Source organism: Styela clava, chromosome 8 (assembly GCF_964204865.1).
Source record: "Styela clava chromosome 8, kaStyClav1.hap1.2, whole genome shotgun sequence".
NCBI lineage: Eukaryota > Metazoa > Chordata > Ascidiacea > Stolidobranchia > Styelidae > Styela > Styela clava.
The window spans coordinates 15,682,384-15,700,293 of NC_135257.1; the positions used below are offsets into that span (position 1 = coordinate 15,682,384).

The 17,910-nt window shown below is 35.6% G+C and overlaps 1 protein-coding gene across 1 annotated transcript; it reads left to right on the top strand.

The window, feature by feature from the left end:
• Positions 1 to 12,026: 12,026 nt before the first annotated feature.
• LOC120346569 (calcium homeostasis modulator protein 6-like) lies at positions 12,027 to 15,923 on the top strand. The gene is made up of 3 exons (XM_039416333.2): positions 12,027 to 12,726; positions 13,213 to 13,434; positions 14,196 to 15,923. The coding sequence occupies exons 1-3, from the start codon at positions 12,205 to 12,207 to the stop codon at positions 14,439 to 14,441; spliced, it is 990 nt and encodes a 329-aa protein (XP_039272267.2). The 5' UTR covers positions 12,027 to 12,204; the 3' UTR covers positions 14,442 to 15,923.
• Positions 15,924 to 17,910: the final 1,987 nt, after the last annotated feature.

The following is a 17,910-nucleotide window of genomic DNA, read 5'->3' on the forward strand; positions in this document are numbered from 1 at the left end:
AAAAAATTAAAATACGTGGAAAATAACATTTATTTGCGTAATATAATGCAATGTCGGGCACTTGATATGGTTCTAGATAAATAAAAAAGGTGTGTTTTTTGAGCGTTGAAAGTTGAGAATTACACAAAGACTCTCGATATTTTATTTACTCAAATCCAATGAATTTGGGTTTAATAGAGCAAGCAACGCCGTTTATTTTAATTCTATTATCATTCGTCTCAACATTTTTTGTGTAATTTTGTTTTAGCAAAGTATAAGTATATATATGAGGGTATTTGTGTTCAGTCGATCACTTGACGGCCAAGGTGTAGAGTAGATAGAGTAGGGTTGCCATACCGTCTAAAAAACACACTTGAAAACATTTCACATGAAGGAAAAATATCAAAAGAGGATCTATTCTCCTCGTTCTTATTAAAAAATATCAAAATGCTTTGTTGGTTAACTGATCTCATATTAATCGTATTATATCATAATGCATCGTATCATATTAAATTATCCTATTGCAGTTGTTCGACGCCTCAAACATAATGAATTTACATTACAATGACAAAGTCGTCGGTAACTTGGCATCATGCTCAAAATCCTGCTGTGCGTCACCTGAAAAAGATCTCTGCGGCCCATGCTTTTGTTGCGCATCTCGTGACCACCTGCAGAGTCGCAATAAGTCCATATCTCATTGGATATGAGACGAAGCCCTGGAATATTTTAAGTATAAGTTTATTTTGATTTCCCGAGAAAAAAAAAACATACACAAAACAACGAACACACAAAAGTTTGGGAAAATCGGGAAAAGTTTGGAAAAATCGGGAAAACTGGTGAAACGTTTAACAAAGTTCAAAACATGTAGAAATGCATGTGCCAGTTTACCCATCTAACACAGCAGTTCTCGAACTTTTGTTATTGCGGAGCCCGGAAAAATGTTGACTATTATTCACGGAGCCCCAAAATAAATTTAAAATTGTTACTTTCCGATTAATATTCCTGAGTAAGTTAAAGGGTTTTTACTTAATTTAAATGCTAAACCCTTTTTAATATGATAATTACAAGTCATAAATAAATCCAAATTTTAAAGATAAGTTATATATATTAAGGCTGTAAATTTGACGCAAACATATTAATGAATTAGGGGTCGAATCATTTTCCTTTCGATATTTTTGGAAGACTTGAAAGGTCGCTGATAACGTGCGCGATTGCATTTTGTAAAATCGCCGAATGTTTTCGTCAGCGAGACGTGATTTTTAAACCTTAATTAAACATCTTTACGTAGGTTTTTATTCCCCTGAATCAAAAATTTTCTTCGGCATATACGTGGATTGTTCTACAATGACGACGAGGATTGCTTTTTTGTTGAGTTCAATGTGAAAAACATGTTACCATATTATAGTCATCGGCGACGAGATGCTAAAAATAATTAATAAAGAGGTAAATCCGCAACTCAAATTTCCTAAGTGATTCAAGAGTCTTGCTGTACACTAACACAAATATATTTCTGTAACGTTGTTAGTCTCGCAGAAACCAAATCATTAGCACAAATTTCCTGAAAAGCGGCATTATGAAATATTAGGATTAAAACGGGAGATAACACTACAAGTTTACGACGATTAAAAACGTATTTCTAGACATTGTAAATCACGAAATTGCAATTAGTCATGATTACGAAAATTGATTGAGGTAAACAACTGCGAAATAATGTGATAGGTGAAAACAGTGTCAGCAAAACTAATCAATAAATTCTGAACGTCTCCGCATAGAATTCTTCATTATGAATAAAATCCAACGTGGGTGTTATGTTGTTCTAGTTTTCTTCGTATGGAATTCCTCATTGTGAATATAATTCGAGGTGAGTGCTGTGTTGTAGGTGTAACCTTTACCAAGACGTATCCGGGCCATTAATACCACAAACAGTAATATGTCGGCAGAAGAGAAATTGCGTAATAAACCAATGCAACGTCGTTATTTCTGCTTCGGATTAAGACGACAAAAAACGAAGTTTTTAACGAACCGGCATCTTACTGGATGTCAAGGCGAATCCCTTGAATATTATATACTGTTTTCTGGTTTAAACAAGAAATATTCATAACCTTTTATTTGGATGTTCATATTAAGCAGGAAATGAATCGAGTAAGACGATTCATTTTCTATATATATATCACATATACCACTTATCGCGATAAACTTCCATTTATCATTTCTACTGCCTATTTGATGGCATTAGCATATTAAAAAAATAAAAATAAAAAAATGCCGTCTTATCGAGATTTTACGCTTCTGGTGGAGCGTTAACAGCTTAATCCATTATATCCGCTTCACCTTTTGCTACTATTTGTGGTAATTGGAAATTGGATTTTAAAACACAAGGTTGTTCATTACCTAGTCTTAGTTGATTCCGACAGTCCACATCGAACGGATTGGTTTAAATTTTCTAATTGCTGATCACACTCACACGGAAGCCAATATTATACACTGATTATAAGATGCCACATGATTTACAACTATTTATAGGATGATTCATGTACACTGAAAGTAACTGATATGAATACCCCTGATTTTCATATTGTCCACTGTGTTTACTTCCAATTGGGTAAAAACAAATTAACGCCGACAGCGAGTGGTAGGATAAAGTAATCAAGTTTCTCCTTAGCATATGATACCATGGTATCGTTAGAAGGATTACAGAGATCACTTGAAAATATAGATTTCATCAGGCGAATAAGAGGAAGAAACACAGTTACAATTTGGTATATTATTTGAATCCTTCAAATGACGGACCTATAAAAATTCAAACAGATACGAGCATTATAAGTATCTGCAAAAATATTAAGGAATTGAGGTGATATTTGCAAAATATGCAGCATGACGAAGGTAAACGACAAGGTTTTGAGCCATTCTGTCATTTATAAAAATGGTCAACAATATTTTGTCTTTTCTTTGTCAAACAATTTGTCTTTTTTGAATTTTTTTTTTCATCAGTGATGAAATTCTTGACGCTTTCGGTTTTTTATTTACAAGCAACTCGAACATACGTCGGTATTTTGGCAATCTTTTTCCGAACAATAATGCCGAATGATGATTTTGAAGTAATATGGTTATCATAAAAACGAGTGAGTTTTTTCTCTATGATTCTTTATATAAGCTGCAAAACCCTATGTACGACAGGCGGTCTTGTAGTTATATACATACAATACCATATAAGTACAACTGGTGTCCGAAGTCGAGTGGCGGTTTCCAGTAACGAAAACACAGGAAAATGCATCGTCTTCAGGGATTGAAGTTTGCGTGAAAACGCTTCAACCGTTTACCAAATTTTGACTGGTTGATTAGTTAATCGCTGTTGGTGCCAAAGGCGCCGCTTATATCAAAGTCGTCACATTTGACGTATAATAATGGGAAATCACAACTTGTTTCGTTGTGATTCGAACGTTCGGCACTACTTCCCCAAAATAATGGCTAACCCAGGGGTGGCCAACCTATGGCGCATGCGCCAAACGTGGCGCATTGCATGATTAGAGGTGGCGCATTGCATCTTTAACCCTTTCATGCCAATATTGTTAATTGCACTTGGCTTCTCCACGCCAAGCCGTTTTTTTTGCGATTTACATGGTGACTTTTGATTGTACCTGAAGTCTATTCTCCTTACTCCACGTCGCCCACTTACGGCTTGTTGGAATTAGAAACAACAGGCGATTATCGACGTTAGCTTTTGGACGGACTTGATGACATTCATTTTAGACTTTTAGCAAAAATTAGTAAAATTTACTATTTTTCCCTACTGAAGTAAAAAGTTCAGAACTTCTGGAAAAATAGAAAATCGTCATTTATCAGCTTGAAACATGGATTTTCCATTGCCCAGACTTCCCAAATATCTCCCAATAACCATTGAACAACCAGTTGTATTGCCCAAGCCTAAAAAATTATTATTATTATTTTTACTACGAGGTTGTATGGAATTTTAATATAACAGAGCGTTTTCCTTATCAATGGTGTTAAAGTTGCAAACGTCTATGAGAGATGCTTGGAGTACCTGTGCAAATGGATGAAACCAATGGAAGAGTTTACTTGTTTCAAATGGATAACCTTGAACGAGATACCAAGGCCGGCGAAGCTTCACTGGATTATAGTAACAAAACAGCTGTTTTAACGATTATATTCTTTACGTAACAGAATTAATTTTGCGACACGCGTAGGCTAAATTATGTTATAACCTAACAAGTATATAATTCACAATTGCGCGTTTAATGACCCTATAATTTAATTATAATTACACAAATGGAACAAAACGCAGAAAAGTTGATGCTTAGCGCAAATGGTTTAATGGTGCAGAAAATATTCAAATGGTCAGTCTTCGTGCGCTGCTCTAAATTTAACTTCTGATCTGTGTGAAAAAGTGTGATTCATCGGCTATCCGTTCGGTTTTCAACATTCTAAAAATATGAGGCCCGCCAATGACTTGCAACCTTTGGTTTTGGCCCGCGAGCGACAAAATGTTGCCGACCCCGATGTAAAGCCTTGCCTGGAACATCTGATTAGTAAACGGGTTGATGTGTACGATGATAAATGCTTTGACCGATTCTGTAACTTGAAGCAGTTTGTTGAAAGTTACCTACAAGACGAAGAATTTATTAAACTGCCAACGCATAAGAAATGGTGCAAATATTTCGATCAGTCTACGAACATCACATGCCACGCCGAAATTTTAAGGATTGAACTGTTTTTCTTTGCTGTTACATCCCACAATGCCAATGTAGAGAGAGTCTTTTCACTGATGCAAAGTCAGTGGACTAAAGAGAGAAACAAGTTGCGACTATAAAAGGCATGTTGACTCTCCAATATAATTTCAAAGATATGCACTGCAGTGAATTGTTTTCATTTTTGAAATCAGACAAGAAGAGAATTAGATCTTCAGAAAAATATGCATGGTCAGAAGAGTAAATTTGTAGTGATTGATTGTCTTTTATTTGTTTTAAGCATGTAATTGCTGTTCTTCCGTTTCGGCACAATCTAATTCTTATTCTTATTTTTCACTCTGAAGTTGAGATTTTTTCAGTCGACGGCCCGTAGCTATATTTAGAGTGTGCCTAGCTGCCTGGTGTGAGATTCTGCTTGTGACTGAAGACAATACTTTTCATTTCGGTAGCTGGCGCTTTAGCATGAGTATCGTACAACGTTAGCATGAGTATCGTACAACGTTTGCAGCCTTAGCATTTCGGTAGCGCATATATATGGTATCATGAAAATAGGGACCTCCAGAAAGAAGTATGCTCACCAATATGGCGCACAACCTGAGCATAGTTTTTGTGTACCGGTTAGGACTAAGGTTGTGCGACATAGTCATGCACTGTCCGGAATTTTGCTTTTTGAAATATGGTAACCCTAAGATAGAGTAATCAAACTTTGGGTGTTTTTGCACGGTGTGATAATTTCTTCTGTGTACCAATCAGATTATCCCTTAGATCGTCTAACTATCACTATATAATGACAATTTCTCCCAAAAGCATTTTGTAATTATTAGTTCAGCATGTTCCCCTTCATCCAATCATTGAAACATCTACACGCAGATTTATTCTTAGTTTTTCAGGTTACGTCACAATGATTAAATTAAAAAAAGACTCTCATGAAGTGATCCTGTGAAATAACAATCTTATCCCTACATCTCTGTCTAACGCCAATATCTAAGAATGGAAAAAAAATTACTTACACGCTTGGTAACCAATTTATTCTCATACCCTATTGTCCTACTTTGCTTTAATTATAGTAACTTATACTGTTACCGGTAACTTTAAGTATTTATTCAAACTGGACTATAATTTGGCAATAATTGGCTCTAATTTGGTAAATGAAGTGATCTAGCCCAGTGGTTCCCAACCTTTCTACCCTGGCGGACCGGTAAAATTAAATAAAATGTACTCGCGGAACGGCAAAAAATTAAAATACGTGGAAAATAACATTTATTTGCGTAATATAATGCAATGTCGGGCACTTGATATGGTTCTAGATAAATAAAAAAGGTGTGTTTTTTGAGCGTTGAAAGTTGAGAATTACACAAAGACTCTCGATATTTTATTTACTCAAATCCAATGAATTTGGGTTTAATAGAGCAAGCAACGCCGTTTATTTTAATTCTATTATCATTCGTCTCAACATTTTTTGTGTAATTTTGTTTTAGCAAAGTATAAGTATATATATGAGGGTATTTGTGTTCAGTCGATCACTTGACGGCCAAGGTGTAGAGTAGATAGAGTAGGGTTGCCATACCGTCTAAAAAACACACTTGAAAACATTTCACATGAAGGAAAAATATCAAAAGAGGATCTATTCTCCTCGTTCTTATTAAAAAATATCAAAATGCTTTGTTGGTTAACTGATCTCATATTAATCGTATTATATCATAATGCATCGTATCATATTAAATTATCCTATTGCAGTTGTTCGACGCCTCAAACATAATGAATTTACATTACAATGACAAAGTCGTCGGTAACTTGGCATCATGCTCAAAATCCTGCTGTGCGTCACCTGAAAAAGATCTCTGCGGCCCATGCTTTTGTTGCGCATCTCGTGACCACCTGCAGAGTCGCAATAAGTCCATATCTCATTGGATATGAGACGAAGCCCTGGAATATTTTAAGTATAAGTTTATTTTGATTTCCCGAGAAAAAAAAAAACATACACAAAACAACGAACACACAAAAGTTTGGGAAAATCGGGAAAAGTTTGGAAAAATCGGGAAAACTGGTGAAACGTTTAACAAAGTTCAAAACATGTAGAAATGCATGTGCCAGTTTACCCATCTAACACAGCAGTTCTCGAACTTTTGTTATTGCGGAGCCCGGAAAAATGTTGACTATTATTCACGGAGCCCCAAAATAAATTTAAAATTGTTACTTTCCGATTAATATTCCTGAGTAAGTTAAAGGGTTTTTACTTAATTTAAATGCTAAACCCTTTTTAATATGATAATTACAAGTCATAAATAAATCCAAATTTTAAAGATAAGTTATATATATTAAGGCTGTAAATTTGACGCAAACATATTAATGAATTAGGGGTCGAATCATTTTCCTTTCGATATTTTTGGAAGACTTGAAAGGTCGCTGATAACGTGCGCGATTGCATTTTGTAAAATCGCCGAATGTTTTCGTCAGCGAGACGTGATTTTTAAACCTTAATTAAACATCTTTACGTAGGTTTTTATTCCCCTGAATCAAAAATTTTCTTCGGCATATACGTGGATTGTTCTACAATGACGACGAGGATTGCTTTTTTGTTGAGTTCAATGTGAAAAACATGTTACCATATTATAGTCATCGGCGACGAGATGCTAAAAATAATTAATAAAGAGGTAAATCCGCAACTCAAATTTCCTAAGTGATTCAAGAGTCTTGCTGTACACTAACACAAATATATTTCTGTAACGTTGTTAGTCTCGCAGAAACCAAATCATTAGCACAAATTTCCTGAAAAGCGGCATTATGAAATATTAGGATTAAAACGGGAGATAACACTACAAGTTTACGACGATTAAAAACGTATTTCTAGACATTGTAAATCACGAAATTGCAATTAGTCATGATTACGAAAATTGATTGAGGTAAACAACTGCGAAATAATGTGATAGGTGAAAACAGTGTCAGCAAAACTAATCAATAAATTCTGAACGTCTCCGCATAGAATTCTTCATTATGAATAAAATCCAACGTGGGTGTTATGTTGTTCTAGTTTTCTTCGTATGGAATTCCTCATTGTGAATATAATTCGAGGTGAGTGCTGTGTTGTAGGTGTAACCTTTACCAAGACGTATCCGGGCCATTAATACCACAAACAGTAATATGTCGGCAGAAGAGAAATTGCGTAATAAACCAATGCAACGTCGTTATTTCTGCTTCGGATTAAGACGACAAAAAACGAAGTTTTTAACGAACCGGCATCTTACTGGATGTCAAGGCGAATCCCTTGAATATTATATACTGTTTTCTGGTTTAAACAAGAAATATTCATAACCTTTTATTTGGATGTTCATATTAAGCAGGAAATGAATCGAGTAAGACGATTCATTTTCTATATATATATCACATATACCACTTATCGCGATAAACTTCCATTTATCATTTCTACTGCCTATTTGATGGCATTAGCATATTAAAAAAATAAAAATAAAAAAATGCCGTCTTATCGAGATTTTACGCTTCTGGTGGAGCGTTAACAGCTTAATCCATTATATCCGCTTCACCTTTTGCTACTATTTGTGGTAATTGGAAATTGGATTTTAAAACACAAGGTTGTTCATTACCTAGTCTTAGTTGATTCCGACAGTCCACATCGAACGGATTGGTTTAAATTTTCTAATTGCTGATCACACTCACACGGAAGCCAATATTATACACTGATTATAAGATGCCACATGATTTACAACTATTTATAGGATGATTCATGTACACTGAAAGTAACTGATATGAATACCCCTGATTTTCATATTGTCCACTGTGTTTACTTCCAATTGGGTAAAAACAAATTAACGCCGACAGCGAGTGGTAGGATAAAGTAATCAAGTTTCTCCTTAGCATATGATACCATGGTATCGTTAGAAGGATTACAGAGATCACTTGAAAATATAGATTTCATCAGGCGAATAAGAGGAAGAAACACAGTTACAATTTGGTATATTATTTGAATCCTTCAAATGACGGACCTATAAAAATTCAAACAGATACGAGCATTATAAGTATCTGCAAAAATATTAAGGAATTGAGGTGATATTTGCAAAATATGCAGCATGACGAAGGTAAACGACAAGGTTTTGAGCCATTCTGTCATTTATAAAAATGGTCAACAATATTTTGTCTTTTCTTTGTCAAACAATTTGTCTTTTTTGAATTTTTTTTTTCATCAGTGATGAAATTCTTGACGCTTTCGGTTTTTTATTTACAAGCAACTCGAACATACGTCGGTATTTTGGCAATCTTTTTCCGAACAATAATGCCGAATGATGATTTTGAAGTAATATGGTTATCATAAAAACGAGTGAGTTTTTTCTCTATGATTCTTTATATAAGCTGCAAAACCCTATGTACGACAGGCGGTCTTGTAGTTATATACATACAATACCATATAAGTACAACTGGTGTCCGAAGTCGAGTGGCGGTTTCCAGTAACGAAAACACAGGAAAATGCATCGTCTTCAGGGATTGAAGTTTGCGTGAAAACGCTTCAACCGTTTACCAAATTTTGACTGGTTGATTAGTTAATCGCTGTTGGTGCCAAAGGCGCCGCTTATATCAAAGTCGTCACATTTGACGTATAATAATGGGAAATCACAACTTGTTTCGTTGTGATTCGAACGTTCGGCACTACTTCCCCAAAATAATGGCTAACCCAGGGGTGGCCAACCTATGGCGCATGCGCCAAACGTGGCGCATTGCATGATTAGAGGTGGCGCATTGCATCTTTAACCCTTTCATGCCAATATTGTTAATTGCACTTGGCTTCTCCACGCCAAGCCGTTTTTTTTGCGATTTACATGGTGACTTTTGATTGTACCTGAAGTCTATTCTCCTTACTCCACGTCGCCCACTTACGGCTTGTTGGAATTAGAAACAACAGGCGATTATCGACGTTAGCTTTTGGACGGACTTGATGACATTCATTTTAGACTTTTAGCAAAAATTAGTAAAATTTACTATTTTTCCCTACTGAAGTAAAAAGTTCAGAACTTCTGGAAAAATAGAAAATCGTCATTTATCAGCTTGAAACATGGATTTTCCATTGCCCAGACTTCCCAAATATCTCCCAATAACCATTGAACAACCAGTTGTATTGCCCAAGCCTAAAAAATTTATTATAAATCAACCCACAACATGCTGAAAATGACCCCTAAATACCACCTTTTCCATCCAAACTTCGAATGACCGTTGTCAACAACAGCGAAGCGTAAAATCGCTTGCTGTGACTAACCATAATGAAGATGCCAAGCAATATACAATTGGAACTAATTGACTTGAAAACTCATCCATCATTGAAAATTAAATTTGATGAGCTTTCTTTAGTCCCAAGTGCATTTGACATGATCAAGTTCTGGCAATCGTTACCCCGTGAAAATTTTCCAGAACTGAGAAAATTTGCCCAGGGTTTCATATGTCGTTTCGGAACGACATATAGATGTGAACAAACATTTTCTGCCATGAAACTAATTAAAAGCAAAGCGAGGTCAAGACTTACAGATTTAAATTTAAAGAATGCACTGCTCTTCTCAGTAACAAACTTAACTCCAAGAATAAAAAAAACTGACGAAAGTAAAACAGCAGCAAAAGTCTCAAAAAGGCGGTACTCAAATAAAATTGATCAGTTTTATTTATTATACTTCCTTGCTTAATTTCTACTCATGTGAAGTTGTAAATTGTAAAAACTATATATACGTGTGTATATATGTGTGTGTATTATAAATTTATATAATTTCAACAAGAAGCGGACATTAGGCGTGGGAATACAAGAGATTTACGGCGCATCTGAAACATTATGTTTAAAACGTGGCGCATGGTATGTGAAAGGTTGGCCACCCCTGGGCTAACCCATAGTCTTTTGACAGAATTTGTTGAATAACATTCAATAGCCGTTTTTACAATTTGTGTCACGCCAATTTGAAATCATGGGCACTGTATTGTGATCGGTAACTGTGGGTAATTTGTATTGACACAGTTCTAACGCTAGCAGTCACAGTGTTTAAAGTTATTCCTTGTATTTTCTTATCGTAGTTTAATCAATGAATTCAGATCACCAGATAAAAATACGCGTCATTAATTTTTATTGGGAGAACTCACATGGAAAATGCAGTCTTACTAGGATCACTGTTAAGGCAAAAATTAATTGTAACTGTTAACCGTCCAAAAACGGTTAACCGGATGGAATCTTACTTTTGCCTTGGCCAAATGGAAAAATAAGGAAATCGTCGACTTGGTATTATTCATTGTAGCAGCGTCTATTGAATGCCAGTCGGGTGCGCTACTGTTTGTTGGCGTCCATGAAATTGCCATAACATTGAGTCATATTACACTGCTTGTATCAATTCGAGTCAGTGATTATTTATATATATATATATGCTAAGCAGCACAATACACAATGATAGGAACTCATTGCCTGGTGTGAGTCATCCTTGATGGAGAATAGCCTAACAGGATATCCCGATGTGATCGTGTATAAAATAGGCCCTTTGCTTTTACCTATTCATTCAGCATCAAAGGTATATGAATGCCAAGTGAGTGCATAGGTGAGAAAAAACAAGCTCACAGACAAAATTTTGTACAAAATTCTGGATTACAGATTTTACAGGTAGATAAATGATGCTCCGCTGTGGCATATTCTTCGTTGGCAATAGCGCAAAGAAAAGTATTACACCGAATGTAGCTTTATGTGGCGTGTAATTATGAGTCCCACAACCCGAAAAGGCATATAAACGACCATATGTTATGTGAATGCGTGATATCGGTCTATCCAACGCGATTATCCTACCCTGATAATAATGCAACACATGGTTGTTTGTGTCTGATGTATATACCGGTATTCAATATAGGATGGTGCGGCTACCATTTTATTGTTACACAATGCACTGATTCCACATATTTCCTCTGCAACCTAAACAAATACATCTACTCTTTTCTCAATATTGGTTGCGCATTGTCCACCCACAGCATTGACATCCGCTCAAGTGTCACATCACGAATCATCACACAGGGTATAGTGTTAAGTCAAGTGTGTGTCACTGATAGATTATATGATATATCTATGGCCTTAGTTTGTGGTGACATGAAAACCAGCTGCATTTTAGTATTGTTTCAATGTAAAATTGCAAAACAGCAAGCGCCAATACATTATGCAGAATATGGATTTTCTGTAACAGGATGTTGTATTAAGAATGAATCATATATCTGAACAAGGTAAACATATCAGCAGCAGATCCTTCCGTTTTGACTGGCAAACTTATACCAGCAGATGGACGATGTGGGAAATATAAAATAGGAGAAGCGTATACTGTGCACAATTTGAATTCGTTTTATTTCAGATAATCCGTATGGAAAGTACAGATTTGAAGAATAGGATATAACGCATATATATATTGTTTGCTATTATCTTTTGTTCACTAATATGCAAATTTCATTAATCATGATTCATACTATTACTATAGTGACGATAATGATTTGATACAAGTTGATCAAAATGCCAATCGGAGCAAAGTCGTTTGCAACCTCAGCCGCCAAAAGCTTGACACAATTCAAGGGTACAGCCCTAAATACTGGCATAGCGGTTCTCACAGTGGTTCTCGAAGAAGTCTTGAACCGTGCGGTTTATTACTGCCCTTGCGTAACTCCAAGTGAACTAGGTGATTGCTTCAGCACGAGTAACAGCATCAATTCTTCGTTTAAGTGCACAGCCGAAATTAATCACACATACGGACTATCATATATTTTTGGACCTGCCATCGCTCTGTTCTTCTTTATGGCAGCTTCTTCACCAAGGTTATGGAAGACATTAACTGGATGTTGCAACAAGGACAAAGACTCGAGGCGACGGAAAGATCGGGTGCTGTGGACTTTTATTGAAATATTTGGCAGAGCACTCATAGCCCCGGTAACGTGGGTATGCTTTGCGTTATTAGATGGAAGGTATTATGCTTGCGCAGTTACTCCACTGCCATATGATATCGGGAAAACTGGCCACCAATACACCTCTTGTACAGAGGTAAGTTGAATTTTAAATTTACAGAACTAAGGTTGTCCTTAGCGCTAGATACATTGAAGTAGGTGAAACCATTTTTGTTTCATAAATTATACAAGCAATCTGGCGCCTGCAAATGGCCGCAAACTTCACACTTCGTCGCGTCATATCGAATCAAAGAATTTGCAAGTTGCAGTGGCGAATGTTTGTAGGCAACAACAGAAGCTTCGAAGATATATTTTGCAGCTGGTTAGAGACAGGGTGTCGCAATTTCGAATTTACGTCCAACATATAGGATTGTAAAACATACTTACTTGGAATAGTAATTTGTTGCTATGATTAATCAATAAAGAAATTGTGAAATCAAACAAAAACGGGAAGAACTAAGCTAATCGAATTTACTCAAACATGGCGTTCTTATTTTTTACTACTCCGTGTTTTTCTGAATACTAATCTACCGAAGTACAATTGTTTTGAACGAACGTTAATCAAAATTCATTTTAAATTTAGGTCGCAAAGGCTGTTAAACCTGCGTATTCGGATGCATACAGTGATAATAGAAGTTATTCACAAATCTGGGGATGGGTATCTATAGCATCGTGTGTCGCCTTCGCTTTTGTCATTTATTCGATTTCCCGTTGCGGGTATCCGTTGACGTATTATCACGCAAAATATTTCGATTTGTACCGAAGGTTTGAAGAAGAGGAATTTGACGATGAAATGAAGATTAAGGTAATGCCATTTTTGATAACACGAGAACTTACTTCACGTATTCATTTAAGTGAGTAAATCTGATTACGTATAGTTGTTTCCCATGAGATCTGGCATCGGGCGTGGTGGCTTCTATTAGAATTCTACTCGGACACTGAGTTTACATATTGATATTTTTGCTGAATTGTTGTTGTCGCTGTTTTTATGGTTGCTGTTGTTATTAAGAAAAATCTGTCTTTTCTGTAAATAATAACCGTGATCAATCGACTTTAAATTTTCAGTACTCAAAGATGAAAGGAGTCGCAATAAGGATTTTACTTTTTGTTTAGTTTTAAATCCTCCCTACGGGTACTAGGCCTATAAGACGCGATATGTCACCTAACATTCACGAAAATAGCATTATAGTATTTTTATATTACTTCACAAAATTTTTTATAGACATATATATATTATTCTTTTACGTTTTGTTGCTTTTGAGTGAAAGCTTGGCCATGACCAATGTTTCCCAACGTAAATCGTACTTAGCTTTCTTTGCCATATTGGGGATTTCAAAATGTCGTTCAGCCTATCACCAATCGGTGCCGATCGTCAACACTATAAATAGGTATAATTAAACTTTAATAATTTCCCTAGAAAATTTGCTGACGGCAGCTGACCCGAATAGAATACAATTTATCGTCATTTTATGATTTGCGGCATGATTAAAATCCCGTTTACACAAAAAAAAACGCTCAGTGAACTCTATTTCTCGTTTTATTTACATTGTTTTATTTACAATTTAGGCCCAGAAAGAAGCTGAAAGCAACATTCGGAAATTCATGTCAAAAAATCGAGAAAAAGCTTTATGGGACCGAATTTCTACTGTATTTTCATTCCATAGAAATCCTAAAAATATTGCATTATATTCCTATCTGCATGAGTTCATAATTGAAGAAGAAAAAAACAAGCCGCTGTTAGAGATAGAGGCCGGGGTCGTAGAGACAACAACGACGGTTTCGACAGATGGAGAAGTAGAAGACGAAGTTTAGATTATTTTATAATTATATATAGGGTGAACAAAACGTCCTGCTTTTGCCAAAAAGTCTGATCTGATGATTGAATGTTTGTTTGTTCACGCACCGCTCCAGGTAACTTATTCGCTTTTTTACACAATTCGGGCTGCCTAAAATAATCAAACGACGACTTGAATCAACTGAAATATCAGTGACTGCAAAAGAGACAATTGACTTATTAAAGTTGTCTATACAATTTTAGTTTCGTTTTATGTTTCAAACGTTAAAGCAGTGGATGCGATTCTCAAGATAGAATTCTATTTATCACAGTGCTATCTCCGACACCGCGCAAATCAATAAATTATTGAATGTCAAAATCTCAACCTCATATATATTGAACGATCAGATCAACAAAACTTTTTTTTTAATTTGCTAACAACTTCATACTTAATTTTACCAATCTGTACCAAAATACATTTCTGCTAGTCTAAAATTACATTCAGCACATTTTATGGAATTTTTCAATGCCCCTAATATTCATATAAACTGTATATATGTATATTTCAACATAATTGTTTGTTTTCTAGAGAAACGCCTTGTTTTCCATACAGCGTAATAATTGTAAAAGAAGTTATTTTATGACTATGTTATTCAGTACTAGTGTATTTATATTTTTTTATATTGTTGCAATTCTACTAGTGCTTTTGTAAAAAGGAACCATGCGGTTACAAGTTTTGAAGAGCATAATCCCCACCCTCCAGTGATTAGTCGTATAACGTGTTTCCCCGAAAGTAAGACTGGTCTCATCTCACTTTTTTGCGGAAAATAACACTAAGGCTTATTTTCGGGGGATGTCTTATATTTTCATTTATCTAAACAAAATAACAAAGTAGAGAATTACGAGATTTTCAAATATACAAAATATAAAAACCGATATCCATTTACTTTTAAGTAACACACTTTCGTTCAAAATAACTGCAAAACATAGATTATCAATCATTTCAAACGTGTAGGGGAGATTTCTTGCTATTGACTAGGTCAAAAAAAATCGTGTTATTCACTACGTCTTATTTTAAAGGGAGGGCTTATATTAAAATCATTTTTAAAATTCAGACTATGTCTTATTTTCGGGGAAACACGGTATATATTCCGATGAAAGATTTATAAACTTGTTAAAGATTGCAAAGAATGGCTCAACCGCCATACCTTCATGACTATTTAAATACAATTTATTCAAGATATTTCAAACATTTCACTGATTTAATTCTTATTCATGTAATACTAAATTTTTAATATGACACCAGGTTGATTCGTTTCGTTCTTGGGTACGACCACGTCGCCCATGCAGTTGTGTAAAACCTTAAAAGTGTAAGTATTTATTTCGATTTTCCGAACAGAAAGCACACAACAAAAACAACAATACCAGGCAGTAAAATGTAAGAAAGCTCTCCCTCAGACACAAAACACCCAAAGTCCAACCGAAACAACCACACTCAGACAACTGCATCCTGCCAACCCAACAGGCGCCAACAGGACACCCTAAAACAGTGGTTCTCAACCTGTGGTACGCGTACCACTGGTGGTACGCGGGAGCTTTTCAAGTGGTACGCGAGCAGATTTAAATTATTGCAACAATTAACCTTTCAGTTGGCTAAGATGTGTCGGCAACGCTTTATCTTCCTTGCTGTATATATTCGCTGAACAGCGTTTATGGATGTTTCCCCAAGCATCAGTTTTCTCGTTTATTTCCGTAACTATAACCAATCAGCAATAAGTCAATAATGACGCAACACGTAACAAATGCAATTTCTGCACTCAGCCGCTCAGACACTTCTGTCGCTCAAACAGATATTCAAGTATGGTTGCAAACATTGCCTCGTTTTTGTAGTTTTGAGTGATATTTGTCAGTTTTCAGTTGTGTTTCAAGAAAATAATAGTGAATTAATTAAGTTAATTGTCATTAAGTCTTCCGCGGAGCTTTACTTTAGTTGCAGTGATCGAAATTGAATCTCGCAAATGCTGCGATGGCCAAGGCTAAACTTAGTTATATCAGTACCTGCAAACGGCACATGGTTGATTAATTGTAATAAAAATTATGGTTTCAAACACGTAAACCAGTTTATATGCGCCAACATACCGAAACACTCTCAGAATAAGCATAAAGTTTGCAATAGTAAAGTATAAGAGTAATTTTTCCGGGGTCAATGGTCGGGGAAACGTCCATGGCACTTTGCGCTATCGGTCCTTGTCTTTAGAGATCGCCCTCGCCCGCTATTGCCCACCTTAAATGAAGCGATATGGGCATGTTTCTTGTTTGTTTTGCGTGTTACGCCACAAAGGATGTAGTGCCACATTATAAAATACACCTTGCGTCTTTTTCCCCAGGCCAAAAAAGGAGCTTTGTCGATGGTACGCGGCCATAATAAAAACAGTAAAGTGGTACGCGTTCAGTAAAAGGTTGAGAACCACTGCCCTAAAAGAACAGATCGACAGTGTTACAGCGCCCCCCAGTGTCCGCAATGCCAAAATACCAAATATGGAAACAATATCACATGACATCATTTAACATAGACTTACCCTAATTTCTTGGGCATAATCCGAGACAAACTCAAAACTATGAATGAAAGGCCGAAGGCTTGAGCTTGGCAATTTTTTTCCATATTTATATTTATAAACTTTAACATTGCATGGTAAAGTATTCTACTTAGATTAAATAAAAAAAATTATTACTATATTTAAAGGAAAATAGATGTTAATTTAAGCAACACCAAGTCACAAATCAGACATGTATAAGAAAAAATGAAAGAATAAACACCGAGAACAAAGAAATAACAGTATCTCACAAATCAAACATTTATACGGGAATGCAATCAGAAACCATTGGCTTTTTTGTTTGACCTTTCGTATTTTTCACTTGAGTGAACTGTATTCAGAAACTGTTTATTATTTCTAATTTTTTGTGTAAAACTCGTTACAGCTCAAGCCAATATTGAGTTTGCAAATCAATAAACCCTCTACTGTTGACTTCTTCATCGTACTCCTTTCATCTGACTAAATAGTTTTCATCATAGAAAAAGCTCTTTCAGCAAAAGCCGACGTGCCTGGTAGACAAAATATATATTCCATTACTTTTCTAAGATTAGCCACACTAAAGTGAAATTCCGGGACATTTTGCTAACCGGGACAGACGTTCAAACCGGGACTGTCCCGGCCAAACCGGGACGTATGGTAGGTCTGATTTAACAGATAAAACAAGGGTCGTCACATATGATATCGAAATCCATTGTGTGGTCTGGAAGTTTGAATCCTTCACTGATCTTTTTATGCATGCGCTACCTGTACCTGGTAGCGCCTCTATGGTGGCCCATCGTTGTCACGCGTAAAATTGAAAATAAAAATAAAAAAACGAAAATAAAAAAATTGTTGTAAAAAAACATAAAAATTATTAAAAAAAAAAATTAAAATTAAAAAAAAATAAATAAATAAAAATGAAATAAAAAACAAA